The following is a 20103-nucleotide window of genomic DNA, read 5'->3' as shown; positions in this document are numbered from 1 at the left end:
CCAGTGGGGAGGAGAAATCCCCCACCGTAAAGATTGACCGAAGGAACTGTTTGTTGTTTGTGATACATCAGGCCCTCTGAAGCAAGAGACTTTGTATCAAAGAGACTTTGGTACAGAACGCCCTGATACTGGAAAAGGAACCTAGTTTGGCACGGAGAAGGTTGGAAGTGTGCAGTCCTCAAGAGTCTAGCCTTGTCCCATGCTTCTAACATGGAGGAAGGGAGACCCCCGAGCATACCATCGTGACTTCTATTGTGACACTTCTTTCTTTACTTGTGAACATCAACCCACACTCTTTTGTAGTATAGCGGCAAGGATTGGCAATAGGTTTTTTGTATAGGCCTTATTTGACTTGACTCCACTAGGACTGTATTGTTATTATTTGATGGTCGTAGCGTGCTCCCATCTTAGAGTTAGGTTTGGATTAGGTGTTTATCTCACCCACATTTACAGTTTCTTTAACACCCTTGAACTGTGATCACTTGTGGCCGTCTTACTTTGATACCACGCCTTTCTTAAAGTGTAATGTTAACATGGTAACTTTTACTGGAGAAGATGACATCTTCAACATATTGTTAAAGAGTTGAAGGCAAATAAATAGTAATATATATTGTGTAGATTGAAAGTTGCGTACATATATAGATTGGAAGTTACATACATATGTTCAGAGAAAGCTGCGAATACTTGAGAAGACTGCACAAAAATGTGTTCAGAGAAGAGTGCACAATCCTTGTAAGTATTTTTCCAATTCAAACCTGTAGGAGTACGTTGTAATTTATTTTTGCCTACATTTAAAATGACTTGCACTTACTATCCAATGCATTCACAACCCCACACTTATACAAGAGTACTAAGTTAAGTAAATATGTTTCTAAATGTCAATTGTTCAAGTAACCTTTGTCCAATACCATACTCCTCTTGATACTGTAGAAAATCAAGTGTTTTTGAAGAACTTTAAAATGGGTCTATTTAAACATGTGCATACACTGGCTGATAAGCGGCAATGCTATCCTTGAAGAATACGGACTTGCTTGGATAGAAGGAATCATAGAAAGAGTATTTAAAATGCTGAGCAACTTTAAGAGTATAATCTATACCTATAATTGCATATGGAAATGAATGCTTGGGTGAAACTTAGTAGCAAGATCAATGTAGGCAGGGATAATTTCACTGTATGGACTTATTATAGTGGTTCCGGTCATATAAAGTGGGAGACTACCTCAATTTTAAGTTGACTTAGTTCTGTAAATACATTTTGAATTTTTGAATGTACAGTCTGTTTTTCTTAGCCAGAATAGTGGAGAGGAATTTTACATCAGGAATATTTACCAGGTTACTCACCGTAGTGACCACCTTACTCCTAGCCCATAGTCCCCTTTCCTCCATACTTATGGGACATCTCTCTGTCCTGTGGGATGGGACCGGAGCACTTTTGTAAAAAGCATCCGAATTTTTTTCAAAAATGTGTCCCTCCTCTCTTTCCTGCGCGGGGCCCGGCACGCGGCCGTAACCCCACCCACCTTGGCTCCGCTTCGCGCATCGCCCATCAGTCCTTTTCTATCGCAGGGTCCAAGACCCATTAGCAATAACAGAGGAACCTTATTAGAGGGGACGGCGGCGGGCGTATGGAGGAAAGGGGACTATGGACTAGGAGTAAGGTGGTCACTACGGTGAGACGGTGAGTAACCTGGTAATACTCCTACGTCCCGTCCCCTTTCCTCCATACTTATGGGAGATTCCCAAGCACTCCTTACAGGAACTATGGGTGGATGGAAATACCCCTTACTGAAACAGGTTGTTCAGCACAGCCTGGCCGAACTGAGTGTCAGCCCTAGAGCTCATATCGAGGCAGTAATGCTTACAGAAAGCAGATGGGGAGGCCCAAGTAGCCGCTCTAGCGATGGACTCCCAGGGAACATACTTCTGGAAAGCAACCGCAGCTGCCTTGCCTCGCACCTGATGTGCATGGATACCCTTAGGAGGTTTCAGCTGTTGGACGGTGAAAGATTCCGTGATACAGGCAGCAATCCATCTGGAAATGGATGTCTTAGACGCCGGCCTGCCCTGGGGTTTACCGAAGGTCACAAACAGTTGGGAAGAGCTCCGAAGCTCGGCAGTCCTGTCCAGGTAGAATTTAAGAGCTCTTCGAACATCCAGGCAGTGTAGAACCCTTTCCGCTTCCGAGGCAGGGTTCGGAAAAAAGACCGGAAGGGAAATCGACTGATTCAGATGGAATTCGGTCACTACCTTTGGTGGGAAAGCTGGGTTCGTCCGAAGGACTACCTTGTCCTTGTGAAAGATCAAGAAAGGATGCTCCACCGACAATGCTGGAGCTCACTCACTCTCCTCGCTGACGTAACGGCGACCAGTAGGACACTTTCCAGGACACGTACTCGAGATCAACCGTAGCCATTGGCTCAAAAGGTTTATGGCACAGCGCAGTCAGGACTACATTTAGGTCCCAAGGCGGGTGCAGACTACAAACCGGAGGGTAGAGGCGTGTCAAACCAGCAAAATGTCTCTTCATCATCGGGTTAGTTAACAAATAAGAACACTGGTCTGTAGAGAGGTAGGCGGAAATCGCCGAGAGATAAATCCTGCAGGACAAAACATGAACCCCTGACTCTGCTAGGGAGGAGACAAAGGACAGCACCGTGTCAATTGTCGCCACCCTCGGGTCCAATTCTTTCTCCAAACACCAATGACAGAACCTGAGCCATTTACTCTTGTATTGGAATCTGGTCGAGGGTTTCCTGGCTGCCTGGATAATGCGCATGTTATCTGCAGACAAACCCAAAGGCTCTAGAGTTGTGAACTCAGGCACCATGCCGCCAAGTTGAGCGATTGTGGTGAGGGGTGCCACATCTGCTGTTCCCCTTGGTGAAGAAGATCGGGAGTTACTGGTAACCTGATCGGCGGGCACACCGACAGGTGTTGAAGTTCTGAGAACCAAAACCTGGCCGGCCACCACGGAGCTATCAGTAGAAGAGAACAGTTGACAGAACTCTTCAACTTCCAAATTGCTCGATGAACCAGAGGAAGAGGCGGGAAGGAGTAAGCTCTCATGTTGTGCCATGGGATCTTGAGTGCGTCCCCCAGAGAGGAGGCTCCCAGCCCACTCTGGAGGCATACTGAGGAAGCTTCTTGTTTACCGCTGTGGCGAAGTGGTCCACCTCCGGTGTGCCCCAACGCGAGAAAATCCATGAGAGGATCTCCGCCTTCAACTCCCACTCGTAGCTGACCACGGTCTGCCGGCTGAGGGCATCCGCGGCGACATTCAGCCGGCCCGGGATGTGCACTGCAAGCAGCCAGACCCCATGAAGCACGGCCCACTCCCAAATCTGGATGGACAGATCCACGAGAGGGGGAGACTTCGTTTCCCCTTGCTTGGTTATGTAGTACATTGACACTGCATTGTCCGTTCTTATGCGAGCCACCTTGTTGACAATGAGATGTCTGAACGCCTTGAGCGCCAGAAAAATCGCCAGAAGCTCCAATTGATTTATGTGCAGGAGCTTGTCCTGAGGTAACCAGAGGTCCGAGACCTGAAGAAGATCTAACGTCGCACCCCACCCGAAAAGGGAGGAGTCTGTCGTGATTGTCACCATGGGGGCTGGGTCCTGGAACCCCAAGCCCACTGACAGGTTGCTGGGAGAAGACCACCAGTCCAGGTCCACTCTCATGGAATCCTGAATCATTATCCGTTTGGAATCCGGGTCCACAGCCTGACGCCAGGAACTCCTAAGAGCCATCTGGGTCCGTCTCATTTTGAGACAAGCAAGAGGAAGAGCCAGTACACACGAGGCCATGAGGCCCAGGAGCCTCTGGAACCACCAGGCCGACATGCTCTCTGACTGCGTAAACATCCGACACGTGGCCAACATATCCGCCATTCTGTCTCCGGTCAGATACACTCGGCAGTCTATCGTGTTCCAACGAAAACCCAGGAAAGTCAGGTCCTGTGAGACCGTCATAGAGGATTTCCGCCAGTTCACCGACAGCCCAAGATGGAACAGGAGCTGAAGGAGAGACTGGAGGTTGCCCGCTGCTGCCAACGGGCAAAGGCTGCGTAGGAGCCAGTCGTCCAAATAGGGATACACATGGACACCCTGGAGACGAACATGGGCCGCGATCACCGACATCATCTTCGTGAAGACACGCGGCGCCGAACTGAGGCCAAAAGGAATCACCCGAAACTGGAAGTGCTCCTCTCCCAAAGAGAAACTGAGGTATCTCCTGTGTGGGTTCCAGATCAGGATATGCATGTGCGCATCCTGAAGATCCACCACGCTGAGCCAATCGCCCGCCTGCAACGAGGAGCGAATCTGGCCGGGCGTGATCTTGAATTTCTCTTAGGGTAGGGAAAGATTGAACTGGGAAAGGTCTAGGATGGTGCGCTGGCCAGCCTGGTTGGGTTTGGGCACCGTAAACAGCCGGGAGTAGAAGCCATCCCCTCGCTCCCCAAGGGGAACGGGTTCCACAGCTCTGAGGAGCAGAAGTTTCTGAACCTCGGCCTTGAGGGAGGGTGAGCCCGACAGCTGAAAAGGAGGGTTGAGGGGTGGGGTAGGGGGTAAAGGTAAGCGGAAGCCCGCTCAAGCGACTGACAAGACTCATCTGTCTTCTGTGATGGTCTGCCACGCCTCCCAATGAGACGCAATGCGTCCTCCCACCAGGGTTTCGTGCGAGCGCGGAAAACCCTCATTTGGCAGGTTTATCGGTGGTGGTGCCACCTGAACCTGATGAGGAGGCTGAGGAGCGGGAGAAATACCGCGTACGCTGTTGTCTACGGTGGTTATTCCCCGCAGGAGTATCCACTCTGCGATTTTTGCGGTCGAGGAAACCCCTAAAACCAGAGGAAGGTCGACCTTGCGACAAAGCCTTTTGAGCCTTGAAGGGAGCTTTAACCAGAACAAACAGTGATTTGGCCGTCTGAGTGCTGTCTTTTGGTTTTGGTGAGCTCTACATCAGTAGAAGAGTGAAAAAGCTCCTTACCATCAAATGGAAGGTCCAGAACCTTGTCTTGCACCTCCTTCGAGAACTTAGTGGCATGTAGCCATGCTTGCCGCAAGGTATCAACCCCTAGCATCAGACCCCGAGCCGAGGTGTCTACGTGATGAGCCGCAGCCTCCAGGAGATCCGGGGCCAAGACCCTGGCATCGGAAAGGCCTCCTCTGAAATCCTCCAGCTTCTCGACCGGAATGTGCTCCTCAAACTCCGACAGACCTCTCCACATCCGCAAGTTAGCTCCCACCAAAATCAATTCTGCATTGGTCTGCCTGAGCTGCAAGGCCGAATTGGCAAAGATTTGCCTCGCTAGGGAGTCCAGGAGCTTGTCCTCCTTTCCCAAGACCTGAGTCGCCGTCCCAGAGGAGGAAGCTGCAGGTCTGGATTGCAACGTGGCCGCAGCCACCACTGTGGAGGAGGGAGGCGGACTAGACGACAAGGTCACTTCTTCCGAGGAATGTAGCCTGTACCTCGCGTCAATCTTTTTATTTACAAAAAGTCCCGAGTGTGGCTTTTCCCAAACTCTTCGGACCTCGGCCAGAACGTCCTTCTGCAAGAACAGGCCGGTACGCTCCAAAGGAGACAAAGTGAATGCCCCAGAAAGCACGCCCTCCTGCGGAGCAGGTGCCTCGGGCACCGGAACATCAAAGAAGCTCATCATGTCCAGTACCCTGTCATGGAAAGCTCTGGTAGAGCGGGGCAGGTCCTCGTTGTCCTGGGTCCGGATCCTGCTGAGCCGTATCAGGCACTGCCTTGTCCACTGGGGACAATGGTGGCACAGGCGGAAGCGCAGGGGGAGGCACCATGGGCAAGTGAGGTGCCGGCGGAACCACCGAAGGAACGGGTGGAGCCGGAGGCGCGGGTGGACATATCTCCTTGAAAAGCCCCTTGAAATATTCCCACATGGGGTCGGTGCGCATAAGCGCTTGAAATTTACCGAAAAAGGCGTCCTCAGGAGATTGTTTCGGAACCTGGGGAGGCCTCTCATGAGGTGGACAAATCCAGGGACGTAACGGGGAAGGGTGCCACACCGGCCCCTCCGCCGACATATCCACATAAATCAAGGGAGCCGCCCCCACGGGCAACGAAACATTGTGCGGAAGAGGCATCCGGGCGTTCCAATCATAAACCGGCCGGAAAGGATGCGCACAAGGGACCTTAGGTTCACCCGAAGGACCGAACCCTACACCAGGGGCCGATGGCATAGTTGTAGAGGTAGTACCTAAAATGGCCACCGTGGTCATGGCGGGAATGGCCGCCATTTTGTCCTCATCTGAGGGGAACTGCGGCACGTGAGAAAGTGAGGCAGGGGTCCCTGTCGATGGATCAGGGGTCTTAATTTTAGCCTTAACGTAAGGAACCTCGGCCGAGCCGGTACTATGAGGCCTGGAATGTTTCTGTGACATACCAACCGCCAACTGAGCCTTCGAAGGAAGAGCCTCGGCACTGCCGGTAAAAGAAGAAACTTTCTTCTTTGCCGCCTCAACAGATCTGGTGTCACCACAAGAGCGGGAACGGTGCGCTGTCACCGACAGGGCCTTGCCCGGACCCTCAGAACTGTTGGTATCCTTAGACTTTGTACGAGGGACCTCGGACCTAGGCCCGGTAGAAGCCTTATCGGCACGGGCCTCGAACATCTGTTCGGTAACCACAAGCCCAGCCAAGACCTCGGGGCGTACTCTGGTTTTGTTTTTGAGGGAAGCCGAAAGAGCGGCCTCAGTGCAAGCTCCGGTACCCCACGACTCAGTAGAACTGGGTCTACACAGCCCCCACAGGAGGGGCCTCGGAGCGTACTCCGGTATCTACAGGCCCCTTACGGAGACCCTCGGAGAAAACTCCGATAGAATTATTAGGCCCGACAGGCACCTCAGGGCGAACCCCGGTAACAGAGCAATCATGCCCCTCCCGGCTCGAGAGGAACCCGGGAAGGTATCCCCTGGCCGGGGTGCTCTGAAAATTAAAGAACTTACCGGGCGTTTTTTCTGCTCGTCAATGAACGCCTGAAAATGAGAAGGAGGAGTCCGTCCGAACACCTCCTCCCACCGCTCCAACCGACGTTGAAGTGCCCGGACCGAAAGGGAGTCACAGTAAAAACAGGAGTCCCAACGGTATTCCGGACCCAAACACTCTAAACAAAGAGGATGGGGATCCGCCCTCGCGAATCGACGGTGACACGATGAACAGTCTGGAAAATCTAGTTTAAAAGACATAGACAGAGTAGTAAACGAACGCTAGCGAGAGCCGGAGAGGGGGAAAAAAAGGGAAGAAAATCTTCTGAGGATGCAAGTGCGTCCGGCCCCGATCGTGCGGAGAAAAGGACTGATGGGCGATGCGCGGGGCGGAGCCAAGGAGGGCGGGGTTACGGGCGCATGCCGGGCCCCGTGCAGGAAAGAGAGGAGGGACAAATTTTTGAAAAAAATGTGGATGCTTTTTACAAAAGTGCTCCGGTCCCGTCCCACAGGACGGAGAGATGTCCCATAAGTATGGAGGAAAGGGGACGGGACGTAGGAGTATAGACTGATTATGCAGCCCTAGTGTAAGCAATAAATGTGTCTACATATGGTATTTGTGCAATGTGCAGTGTATCTATAAATGGCTGGCTCAATAGCTCAACGAATTCAGGTACTGCAGCAAAGTCTGAGTCGACATGGCTTGATCATAGGGGTGACTACAGCAAAACCAAAGGCGGCGATGTCTACAAGGTTTAGAATGAAGCTTAAACCTCTGCAGGGGTCGAAATTGGGATGTGTTGGCCAGGAACAAAAAGCAGCTCCTGGGTATCTGGCATCACCCGGAAAGCAGAAGCAAACTCTGGGAACCAAGAATGAGTCCATAGTGCGCAGCAAATGAAACATGAGTGCAAGATGCACATTTTAACTTGTTGTCCATTTGCTTATTCTACAATATGCATTAAATGTCCCTTAGGCATGTCGTTTATTCTCCTGTAAACACATTCCCAACACTACAAAGTTAATATCACATAGTTATATAGGTTTGGCACCACCTGCCAGGGGAGTCAACTGTAGCTCCTGGTAGCTGTTGGTGGGTCAAGTTAACCAGGATTCCCATGGCTATAACCGGGAGCTAAACAGCTCCCAACAATTTCGAACCCTGCTCTGGCATTGTTCTGGGCAACGCCCCAGGCCATCGTTCTTCACCTGCCAAGCCATTACTAAAGGGAAAAGACCATATACAAATCAGGCTTTGTTCCACGCCAAAAGGGGTAGTCCAGCCTAAACTACATGATCACAAGCATCTCCCAAACAGGTTTCGACTTCATTGAGCCTCATCAGTGAGCTAGGGTCTCTAGGTCCAGCAGGAATGGGACCCACGTTGATCATTTCGGTAACAGAAGGTTAGAACCAGGTGTTTTGAACCTGGCAAGTGGTTTTAAGATGTTCAATTGCACAGCAGACGGCTCAGAATCAAGTAGCTTGACTACCTTCCTCTGGCATCTAAACAGGAGTACCAGTAGTTTGGGGCTCGGAAGGCAGCATGTTGTATGTAATGATCTCAGTTTGTTGGCTTGAAACAGCTTTGAAATCCTGTTCTTGGTTTGTTGAGCTACTTCTAGAGGCCAGAATCTAAGGGGGTGGTGGGTGACTACTTCGAGAGACAGAGATAATGCATCTGGACTTTAAGGTGCTTGGGGTCTCAGCCATATGTACACACAGAGCGTTACTTTTCTTCAGCCATGCACCCCCAGGAATACTTTGTCCTTCCAAGTGTGCCCAAGTGTCCTGACCTTTTGATCCTGAGCTAAAGGCAAGCTCCAAAGTTCTTAAGGCATATGTCATGTCTCTCTCATTCCTTAAACAACATGGAATCACTTAAGAGGGAAAGCCTTCCCAGCAAATGTTCATTACACCCTGAAAACATCTGTCACAACTAATATGGCATTGTTTTTAATGATACCACAACATTCACCATGGAGAGAATGTTGCTTAACATTTAGCTTCACCAAGCATTGAACTTTCATGGTCCTAGGACAGACATTGCCACCAAGCACGACTATGCACTGGATATATCAATGAGTTTTAACGTGGCCCATTAAGAATTGAAATAAAATCCCATCATTGATAGGTAGGTTTGGGCCGTTTCTATCTTTGAGCATTAATAGTATCCGAAGTGCCAATGAACATCTGTATAATATGAGTCAATCTCTCCAGTGACAATTAGCCCCTAAAGGGAGGGAACATGTAAAATGGCTACACAATTTATCATGTGCACATTTGAAGCTGCATGCAACATGTGTCTGAAGGGGGAATGTTACCCTTCAGCTGCTGTTGTGTCTTTGTACTGTTTAAAGCAGAAGTAAGCATGTAGGCACTATATGGATGGCAGCGATTAGGTTAGTCCCGGATCATGAAGGTGTAACCACAAACACTACTTTTTAACCACTGAGCATTTGTGGTAAGTTTGTCTGTTAAGCAGAGCACATATTCCTGCAGAAAGAACACTTGTTATCAAAACAAAAAACCTCAAATGGCAGTTTGCCACAGGTGAAGATGTGCCACTGCAGGATTAATTATAGGGAGGGGTATATGTATGTGCAGGCTAAGCATACAGCTAACCTGAAGTTGTGAAGCTCCACAGTGTATGCCAATAGGAAAATACTTTGTCTGTAAAAGTCAACAATAAAGAATATATTCTTTTCCTGGCGCTTGTGGATTTTTTCCTTACCCCACAATGCCTACAGTCGTTGAAGATCTGTGGTGGGAGTGGATTGCCGGTGGTTGGTCGGCAGTTCTCAGGAACATTTTCCCTCATCCATTTGCGATTTTCTTCATTTGCTGCTATGTCTTTTTCTTCATAAGGAATCTTACAAGCATCAAAGAAGCCCATGACATCTTGCTGTTTTTTCTTAATCTTAAAAAAATATGAAATAAATTGTCAGATCCCAAAGTCTACCAAACCATGAAGTTTCCACAGTTTTAGGGTTTTTAACTAAAGAAAATTCACAACATCCACAGGATGGCTCAAGACAAATATGCATCTTCATACTATACAGGAGCACTTCGCCTTAAGGACTAGTGATTGCTTATATTAAACAACCAGCTAAACAAACAGAAATTAAGATGCCTTTTTTATTGCATGTGAAATGTAATCCAACTAGGAAAAAGGGACAATGGCTATGATTATTGAAGGGAGAGAAAATGGGCAACACTGCGCGCTAAAGGTATCAGTGTACACATGCAGCTTTTAGAAGCAAACTACGGACTAATTCCCTTCAAACGCTGGATTATCTCACGCAGAAGTCTACAACCTCTGGGTCTCCAGATGTTTGGACCACAACTCCCATCAGCCCTTGCCAGCATTGCCAACGGTGAGAGATCATAGGAGTCATAGTCCTAAACATGTGGCAAGCAGCAAGTTCCAGACTAATGATCTGGTGCCTTCAATAAAATGTGAGGTAATTTAAGTCTCTACAGATGGCATCAGGTATTCGCAAATGAATCACTGTTTTCCATCTAGCACACACTGAATTTAAACATTATGACCACAGCTCTCCCTGCATTTAAACCAGATTTTCCACAGCACATTTTAACAAGGCTTGAAAAAGTTGACAGCTTTGGCTCTTGTAAAGGCATTTAATGGGCATCGGCCAGGCATCCACCATTTTCCATAATATTAACTGCTATTACCATCATTTGCTGTGGTACTTATCAGATGCCAGCTATCAAAGGACTGGTACTCATTCACCTGGTAGTATGACAACAAAGTCTGAAGTACAAAAGTGACTTCAAAGTGCATCTTCATACATTACAATGTAAGCACACAACCATCTCTACCCCTGTATTGGCAAGTATGGACATCACAGCATTCTGTGATGTGTGCATCCTTTTGCAACACACTACTTTGCATACTGTGACAAATCCCAGGGTATTGTCACTGCTTCCATGGGGGAGACCCCTTCCCATGAGGCCAAGGTGGTGATGCTGCTACCCGATAGTCCCCCTGGTGGTGGTACTCAGCGGATGGCTCTCATAGGAAGGGAAATCCTTCATGGGACTGGTTACTATCATCTTGGGAGAACCCGGTATTCCCCACCTTCCTATCTGCAACTCCTTCCCTTAATACCAGTCAGTACCCTGTAGTTCCCCACACTTGCATTCACCTATAGAGTTGAGTAAATTGAGTCTCAAGAAAATAATGAGACGAAGAGTGATACTGAACTCTATAGAGATCAACAGTTCAGTACTGTGACGAGGAGTAACGGGGAGCAATGAGGACTAGAAGATGCAGTCTAGTTGTTGGAGACTGCCTCTTGGCCACACGGACTACAAATTAGAAGACGAACTAGCTCGGTGTCAAGTCTGCCCCAGAGGAACCAATAGCCAAGTTTGAATGCTGCAAAGGTGAAACCACGGTGAGAAGTTGTAGACCAGGAAGACGGTGGAACGAATCCACCGTCCGCCGAGGTGCTGTCACGAGCCGACAGACCCAGGGAAGCGAGAAGGAACCCAAGTGCGAGAAACACTTGGGACACCCCCTGGAGCCAAGCCGAGCAGCCTGACATGCTGAAGGGAGTCACGCAGCCCAACACACTGAAAGTGAAGCAGGATCCCGGAAGACAGCGCCAGCAAGAGCAACAGAGGCAGAAGGTCATCCAGAGTCGTAGGAGCCCAGAATCAAGGTATGGGTGCTGCCTGGGTCCGTGAGAGGGGCTAGAAACTGAACAAGGTGAAACCAAGGAGGGTCAGGATCCAAAGCAAGTTGAAGCTATTGCCACGCGGGTCAAGGACCCCAAGGAGTACAAGGACAAACCAAAGGGCCACTCCAGTGAGCACTTGGCAGGAGAGTGAACCAAGTGTCCTGGAAGGCTAATGTAAAGGAGTCTGGAACCCAAGGGAATTACAGAAGCTAAGTTGGGTTGGAGACTGGAGAGAAGTATAAAGGGAAAGAAAAGTTGAAACGAACTGTGTAACATATATGCGGAACAGTACCTGGCAGGAGAGTACACCAGATATGTTCAGTGGGACAATGCACCACATCAGGGTCTGGGACCAGGGGCAAGCCACAGGGTCCAGGACCCGCACAAAAGGAAGATACACTTCAAAAGGGGCTGAGGCCTAAAGGTCGAAAAGGGTCTGGGGCCCACACAGGAACGGCACAACCAGCCACGGCGAACCCGAAACAGCCCAGGGGATCTGAGATCTATGTGAGGAAGTCGGGGAGAACCCAAACCCGGTCAGTGGGACCTGGGATCTAGGTGAAAGTGGAGGAGAGCCAGAGGCAGCCCAGAGGGATCTGGGGCTCAGGTGAAAGAGTATAAAGAATTTAAAACAAACAACCACAAAAGCGAGGCACAGGAGTGAGCGGCCCGCACGAGAAAGACCTTAAAAGGGGCTAAGGCCCAAAAGAGAAGTCGAGGAGAACCCGAGAAAGCTGAAATGGGTCTGGGACCCACAAAGGACTGAGAACAAGTCAGGAAGAACCCGAGCCAACCCAGAGTGATCTGGGGCCGATGTGGAAAAGTGCAAGAGATTAAAACAAGGGTTTGAGGACCAACTTTAGAAGGAAGAGACTTTTACTAGAGTGCTGAATTCTATAATCATGTCTGGCAGGATAGTATACAGACTTGGCACTACAGTTTTACCCCTTTTTTCGGTACTTGGGAACTGTATCACTCCTTGTGTTTTTACGTTGTGAACGGGACTTTAAAGGGTCACATCCAGAGAGCGAGAGAAGGCTCCACCTGGATTTAGAAGACGCCCAGTTTTGCCTTAGTTTAGCTGTAAGGGTCGGAAATAGGTGTGGACGCAGAACGGTGGAGCTTTTACGTTACGGACATCCCGAGAGAGTCCTTAGTATTTTGGTTGAGATGGGGCAATCACTCAAACATAGGGTAAAATGGGTTTTTCCTTTTCTTTTACGTTGATAAAAGTCTTTGCCAACAAGCATACCACCAATTTGTCAGACTCTTACTCCTGCACCCTTACAATACTGAAGCATATACAAAGCATAGAATGTTATACTTTGTTCAGTGAATCTTCTCAGTCCTTTATAATTTGCAACATTCAGCAATTGATTTCTGTGACACAAAAGGCAACACAATATTTAATCCAGTATGAACCGTCTACAAATTACTTTATACGTTGGGCCAATTTTGCTTCATCACAGTTGTAAAAATATCAATGAATGGACCTTACCTGAAATTTGATGTAAAGCAGCTGATTAACTTAATTTAGTACATATTAATTAATATAGGGATTTGTATACAGATACACACAGACGTTTGGCGTACTCAGTGTTTTTGTTGGGGATTCATAAGAAAGATGGGCAAAGGAGCAAAAAGATCTGTAATTCAGAGGGTCCTCATATGCCAGTGACGAGGAAACAAATTGAGGAAAAAAAATCAAATATTATTCAATGACTGTTTAAAGAATGTAGATGGGATGTATAAATGTGGCTGAATTTGAGTGCAAAGAGCATGCCGATTCAAGAATGACTATGCCCCCTTATATTCAGTGTTAGGCCTAAGGTTGCCGAGTAAGGAATCCATTGTGAAATGTGTCTCTAGGTGGAATGGAAAAATAAACTTGGCAACTAAATGTATTTACTCACACGTTTGAGATCTGCTGGCTTAGCAAAATGATTTACAAATATGCATACACCCCCAAAATGTATATTCAGTTGCACTGATAAAGTTCCTTCAAACAAAAGTTTGAAAACGCATTGAAAAAGGTTCAATTGTATAAGAGGTACGCATTAGTGTTGGTTATCTCATGAAGAATGGAAATTACCTTGAGTGTCTGCCTGGCTCTTTAAAGTAAGCTACTGGGGAGACTAACGTCCTCGTTTGTGTGGACATTGAATCTTCCACTTGCTCTACTGAAATCAATATACCGAAAAGTTGTAAAGCCGGTTGATAAAGCAACGGGGTAACACAGACTTTGACTGCAAGGTGTTTGTATGTTGTTCATGTTTCTGTTCGCCTTTGCAGTGCTGTTATTAAAGATTTGGTGCAACATGGAGTTCATATCGGGTTTTTTTTCCCGCAACACCAGGCAGGGGCTGGGAGCAGCATTTCTGATAGCATGGTCCATGCTACTGATTGGGGAGGTTTAAGGTTAGGCGAACCAAAAGGAACCCAATCACTTGGCACTGGAAAAGCATATTGGTCCAATCAGACTGGTAGCAATATCAATAACGGGGCAGGGTATATTTAGTTGACAACTGTCCCTGGAATATAGTCACAGTGGACAAAATCTATGGGGTGGGTCTTAAACCCTCGCCTCAATTTAACAGTCTGTCTCAGAACAAAAATGATTTGAGAGTGGTATACAAAATAAATCTCACAGAGACTATTCCTGATATCATACTAGATCACTATTCATGTTTCTCTTGCTAGGAGTATATAAATGCCAGAAAGATGCGTTTTAGACCCTAGTTTGTTCTGCCTACTTATCAATGGGCTCATCAACAAATAGCTGTGTAGGTCAACTGACGCACCCACTTTGGCGGAAGAGAAAGTTCCAATTATTTATTTGCTGACAATGCAGTCTTGCTTTCCCAGACACCCATGGGTCTTCGTACCCAGTTGAAGATTTTTGAGAACTTCTGTGATGAAAATGGTATAGCCATCAATGCCCCACCCTTCTGGCAGAGATGATCGCCACAAGGAAAGCTGCTTTCCACAAAAGAAACTGAAGTGGGGACTGATGCATAGGCTCCATGGCAGCCCCCATGAGCCTCGTCAAAACTACATTGAGTTCCCACACCGGGGCAGAAGCCTTGACCGGCGTGAAAGATTGGAAAAGTCCTTTGAGAAATTCCTTGACGGGTATGTGGGACCAAAGTGAAGATCTTCCTGGGGACCTGTTGTAGTGGGAGATGGCCGAAAGATGTACCTTCATGGAAGTGTGCGCCAGACCGGTCTTGGACAAGGATAGCAAAGATGGAAGGATCTGTGGGGCAGGTGACCCTCAGAGGGGTAATCTTCTGCGACCGGCATGACGTAGCAAAACGCTTCTAGTTGCGACCATCGATGACGCCCTGGCCTTGGCAGTACCTCCCTGCAGTCTGCAGGCAACTCATATCCTCCAAACTCTAAGGCTGCAGGAGCCAAGCCCTCAGGTTCAGCGATCCTGGGGTGCGATGAATGGTTGCGCCTCCTTCTCTGGTGAGAAGATCTGCAACAACTGGCAGCTTGACCTGAGGCGACACTGACGAGCTGAGAAGGTCCAGATACCAAATATGGCTCGGCCACGCTGGGGCGATGAGGATAATCTTGCACTGACACAGTCCGAGTGTGTTGATTGATCGTAGCAGGAGAGAGAAGAGAGGCAAAACTTACAGAAAACAGCCCTTTTTAAAGGCAAGGAGAATGCATCCTTTAGGCTCCTCAGCTGGTGGAATCTGCTGGCAAACCTCTGGTACTTGGTGTTTACCGCCGTCGCAAACAGATTGACCTGGTGTCTGCCCCATTCGACGTGGAACAAGTTACTTATCTGTAACTGTTCTCCAGCATGGGTCTGGCATGGATTCACATGCTCATGAATATTCCCCGTCATCAGGCTGGGCATCCTCGGTAAAAGAAAAAAATCAGTTTGTTTAATTTCTGAACTGTCTTTCCCCTAACAACCAATCACTGAGCTCTGGGTCATACTGCCCCCAGCCAATGACTGCACTCTACCTAAGCCCCTCCTCAGGCAGCCATCTTCAGATTTGTTAGCACATAAAGTGGCAGTATGACCAAGAGAAGAGCTTCAGAGGGGACGACAGGAGGGTTCGCATGTGAATCCATGCCAGACCCATGCTGGAGAACAACAGTTACAGGTAAGTAACTTGTTCCTTCTCCAGCATGGGGTCTGGCATGGATTCACATGCTCATGAATAAAGAATACATAGCAGTACATACAGGCACAACCACAGGAGGTGGCAAGGCTCAACATAAGCATCTCTTACCTCCTCACCAGGCTCACCTTCAAGCAAACAGGTTGTGCAGCACTGCTTGGCCGACTCTGGAATCGGACGCAGTAGAATTTCGTGAAGGTGTGCGTGGACCTCCACATTGCAGTCCTGCAAATGTCCAGCAGGGGCACATCAGAGAGGAAAGCCATTGTAGCAGCGATTTCCCCGGTGGAATGGGCTCTCGGACGGCCAGGCATCGCTCGGTTTGCCAACCGGTGACAGTAGGCAATACAGCCAGAGAGCAACCTGGAAATGGAAGCCTTGGACAGGGCCTTCCCATGGTTCACAGGACCAAACTTCACAAAGAGCTAAGAGGTTTTACAGAAACTCTTCGTGCGGGCCACACAAAACTTCAGCGCGCTAGCCACATCCAGCAAGTGCAAAGTCCTTTCAGCCGATGACAAAGGCATCGGAAAAAACACAGGCAAGACCAAGGGCTCGTTTAGATGAAAGTCCGATGGCATCTTGGGCATGCAGGAGGGGTGCGTCCGCAGCCTCATCTCATGGAAAGTCAAGTACGGTGGTTTACAAGAGAAGGCCTGGATCTCACCAACCCGTTGTGCAGAGGTGATGGCCACGAGAAAAACTGTTTTCCATGCATATGCTTCAACAGGGCTCCCATGAGCCTAGTAAGAACCACATTGAGCTCCCACGCCGGAGCCATAGCCTTCACCAGAGGGAGCGAGCGAAATAGTCCCTTGACGAACTCCTTGACCAATCAGTGCGACCACAAGGAGGGTCGTCCTGAGGATCGGGTGTAGCTGGATATAGCCGCCAGATGAACCTTGATGGAGGCGTGAGCCAGCCCAGATTTGGCCAACAGCAAATATGGTAGTACCTGAGGGGCCTTGACCCTCAGAGGGTTGATTTTCTGGGGACGACACCAAATAGCAAATCTCTTCCACTTGAGCCCATAGCATTTCAAAGTAGATGATGCTCTAGCCTTGGTGAGAACTTCCTTGCAGTCCGCTGGGATATCGTAGCCACCGAATTGTAGCACTGCAGGTGCCAGGCCTTCATGTTCAGAGACCCTGGATCGTGGTGAAGAATGGCGCCTCCTTCCCTGTCGAGAATACTGGCAGCTTGACTGGTGAGGACACTGACATGCTGAGAAGGTCCGGGTACCAGATCTGCCTCGGCCACGCCGGTGCGACGAGGATCATCCGGCGCCAGCACCGTCTGAGTTGACTGATGACTCGAAATAACAACAGCAACGGAGGGAACACATACAGAAAAAGGCCTTCCCAAGGGAATGAGAATGCGACCCCCATGCTACCCTGCTGGTGAAACCTGCTGGTAAATCTCCGGCACTTGGTGTTCGACACCGTCGCAAACAAGTCGATCTGGGGATTGCCCCATTTGAGGAACAGGTTCTCCACTAGGTCCTGCAGAAGTTCCCAATCGTGGCAAGAACAAAGCTTCCTTCTCAGAGAGTCGGCAACTGTGTTCTTTACTCCTGCCAGATGAAATGGGATGAGGAACAGCCCCTGGGCGACGGCCCAGTGCCATAAATCCTGCGCCTCATTGGAGAGCAATGGGGATCTCGTGCCCCCCAGTTTCCTGATGTAAAACTTTGCGGTGGTATTGTTATGAAGACCCGCACCACCTTGTCCTTCATGGACTGCAGGAAAAACTTAAAGGCCCAAAACGCCACCCGTAGCTCCAGAACATTGATGTGCAACGTCTTCTCCTCCGGCAGCCACAGGCCCCTCGCGTGAAGACTTCCGGTGTGGGCTCCCATCCTTCCAGGGAAGCGTCCGTCGCGATCGTCTCCTGGTGGGGTGGAGCCTGGAAATCCACGCCTCAGGTCAGATGCGTGTGCACACCCCACCACCTTATTGCCCGACGGAACCCCTCGTTGAGCGCAATCCTATCCTGGAAGCTTCCAGAAACCTGAATCCAACAGGCGTCGAGGAACTCCTGCAGTGGGCGCATCCGTAAACTGCATAGTCGGATCAGATAAATCCATGACTACATCATGCCGAGCAGGGACTTGATGGCCCTCACTGTGGCGATCTTCAGTGCTAGCAGTCGTTGCACCTTGCCAAGGATGGACGCTACTCTCTCCTCCGATGGTGACGCCAGGCATGACACCGTGTTGAGCCGGGATACCAGGAACAGCGCGTCCTGCGATGGAGTCAAGCAGAACTTTGCAGAACCCCAGATCCGTCCGTAAGCGGACGGTCCTCGCTGTGTGGTCGACGGCGATGTTTCTTAAACTGGTACGGAGGAGCCAGTTGTCCAAGTACGGGTAGACGTGAATCCCTTGTAGTCGTAGATGGGCCACCACCGGCGTCAGGAACTTGGAGAAGACTATGGGTTCCGACTTCGGCCCGAAGGGAAGGGCCTTGAATTGGTAATGCTTCCCTGAAAGACAAAGCATATTAACTTGGGTTGTCCTTCGTGAATGGGGATGTGGAAATATGCATCCTCCAGATCCAACGACGACAGAAAATCTCCCTCTTGTAGCTTTCCGAGCACGTGTTGAAGAGCGATCATTCGGAACTTCTGGGACTATGTATTTGTTTAGTCGTCCCAGGTCGAGAATGGGCCTCCAGCCGCAGTCTTCTTTCGCACGAGGAAGTACCTTGAATACACTCCGGAGCCCCGGAGTCGCTTTGGAACTAGCTCTATCGCCGCTTTAGCATGGCCCAAACCTCCAGCACCAGCTGAGGGACGTAGTTTTCCTGTCAGGCCACCAGTGGTATTTGGGGACACTTCCACTGGAACGAGTGTGTCCCTGGGCGAGAGCATCCAGCACCCAACGGTCGGTGAAGATTGTCTTCTACACGCTGACGAAGTTCGCCAGCCGGCCTCCCACGGGGGTGCTCGGGTGGGGGCCCCGACGTCCCAGCCGGTACCCTGGTGACAACAGCGTCCTCCTCCGAAGGCCTTGGAGCAGCCCCCGTTGGTTTCCTGGTCCGAGGAGCTGGAGGAAAGGAGGAGCCCCTGCCGCAGACCCTTCGAAGATCGGGGAGACTTGCCTCCTGAGGACCGAAAGGGCACATGCCATCTCTGTGTCTGTGTCTGCCTGCGAGCTTGATCCACAGCTCCCAGTCGTAGCGCACTACGATAGCGAGGGCGTTGGCAGCCTTGATGGTCGTTGCTGCAGGGGAAATAACCCACCTTCCCACCGCATCCAATTTCTTCCCCTCGCTCTCCGGAGGGGTAGCTGCTGCCGAAGACGTAGCGCCAGATGACTACTTCTTGGCCGCTGCAGAAATCACTGAATCTGGCAACGGTTGGGCCCGCAAGCACTTAAAAACGGAGTTTGGCACCCTGTACTTCTTCTCCAAGCAGTCCCTCTTTCCTGGGGCCGTAGAAAGGTTCTTCAGAAGCGCCAGTCCTTCATCCCAAATGTCATCCAAGAGCAGGACTGAAAGGATGGTCTTACTCTTCGCCTCGCAGTGCTGGTATAAGAAGCCCTCCTACTCTGGAACAAGCTGGAAGAGCTCCTTTGCCCTGGAGATCATAGCATGGAACAAACCTATATTGTCCGGTGGAGAGGATCTGGGCGGAGGGGATGCAAGGTTTCCCATCCCGTCGTTGTCGTCATCCATGCCTGTCGTGGTCACTGCGTCCGACTCCGTCTCACCATGGGGGGTAGTGGAGAAGGAGGCGATGGGTGGCAAGGGGGCTGCGGGTGCCTCTTCCTCTTCTTGGATGGAGGTTCCCCAATCATCAGTGGAGCGGTCGGCACCGGCGCCGCTGGGAGAGCGGGTGCCGGCTTCGCCGGCATCCTCTTCTGTATCTCAGATACAAGTGCATGAAGGGTAGAGACAATGTCCATTGAAAGATCTCTAGGTGGCAGCTGTGGTGTAGGGACCGGCAGCTGGGGCGTAAGAGTAGGGCCAGGGCCCTCGACGTCCTGTGGCCCTCCGTCACCCTCCTCGACAGTATCTCAGTCATCCTCATTGTCACCCTGGCGCGACTCCGACGTCTCTCTCATCGCCACCCTCCTCCTGGATGGTCTGGAGGTAAAGGAGTTCCTCAGCAGAGGAGATATCCGTGCCCTGGAGGACTTCAACGCCTCCCCTTCCCCCTCTTTTCACATCCAGAGGGGACGGTCTTGGGGAGATGACCGGCATCTTGTTCTCTGGGGTCATCTCAATGGGCTGGAATGAAGACTCCCTCCTGGCAGGGAGGGACACTCTTGCCTTTGGAAGGGCGCACTGCAGGTCC

At 49.9% G+C, this 20103-nt stretch overlaps 1 protein-coding gene across 1 annotated transcript in view; it reads right to left on the bottom strand.

Annotated features, from left to right (window-relative positions):
• The window catches only part of SH3BGRL (SH3 domain binding glutamate rich protein like), a 525471-nt gene that overhangs the window by 273129 nt on the left and 232239 nt on the right, over positions 1-20103 (bottom strand). The window contains exon 2 of the mRNA XM_069612914.1: positions 9688-9873. Within this exon, the coding sequence (XP_069469015.1) occupies positions 9688-9873 (186 nt within the window). The remainder of the gene's footprint in view (positions 1-9687; positions 9874-20103) is intronic.

This window comes from Ambystoma mexicanum, chromosome 5p (assembly GCF_040938575.1).
Source record: "Ambystoma mexicanum isolate Mex_15411 chromosome 5p, UKY_AmexF1_1, whole genome shotgun sequence".
Taxonomy (NCBI): domain Eukaryota; kingdom Metazoa; phylum Chordata; class Amphibia; order Caudata; family Ambystomatidae; genus Ambystoma; species Ambystoma mexicanum.
This window is presented reverse-complemented; position numbering and strand designations above follow the sequence as displayed.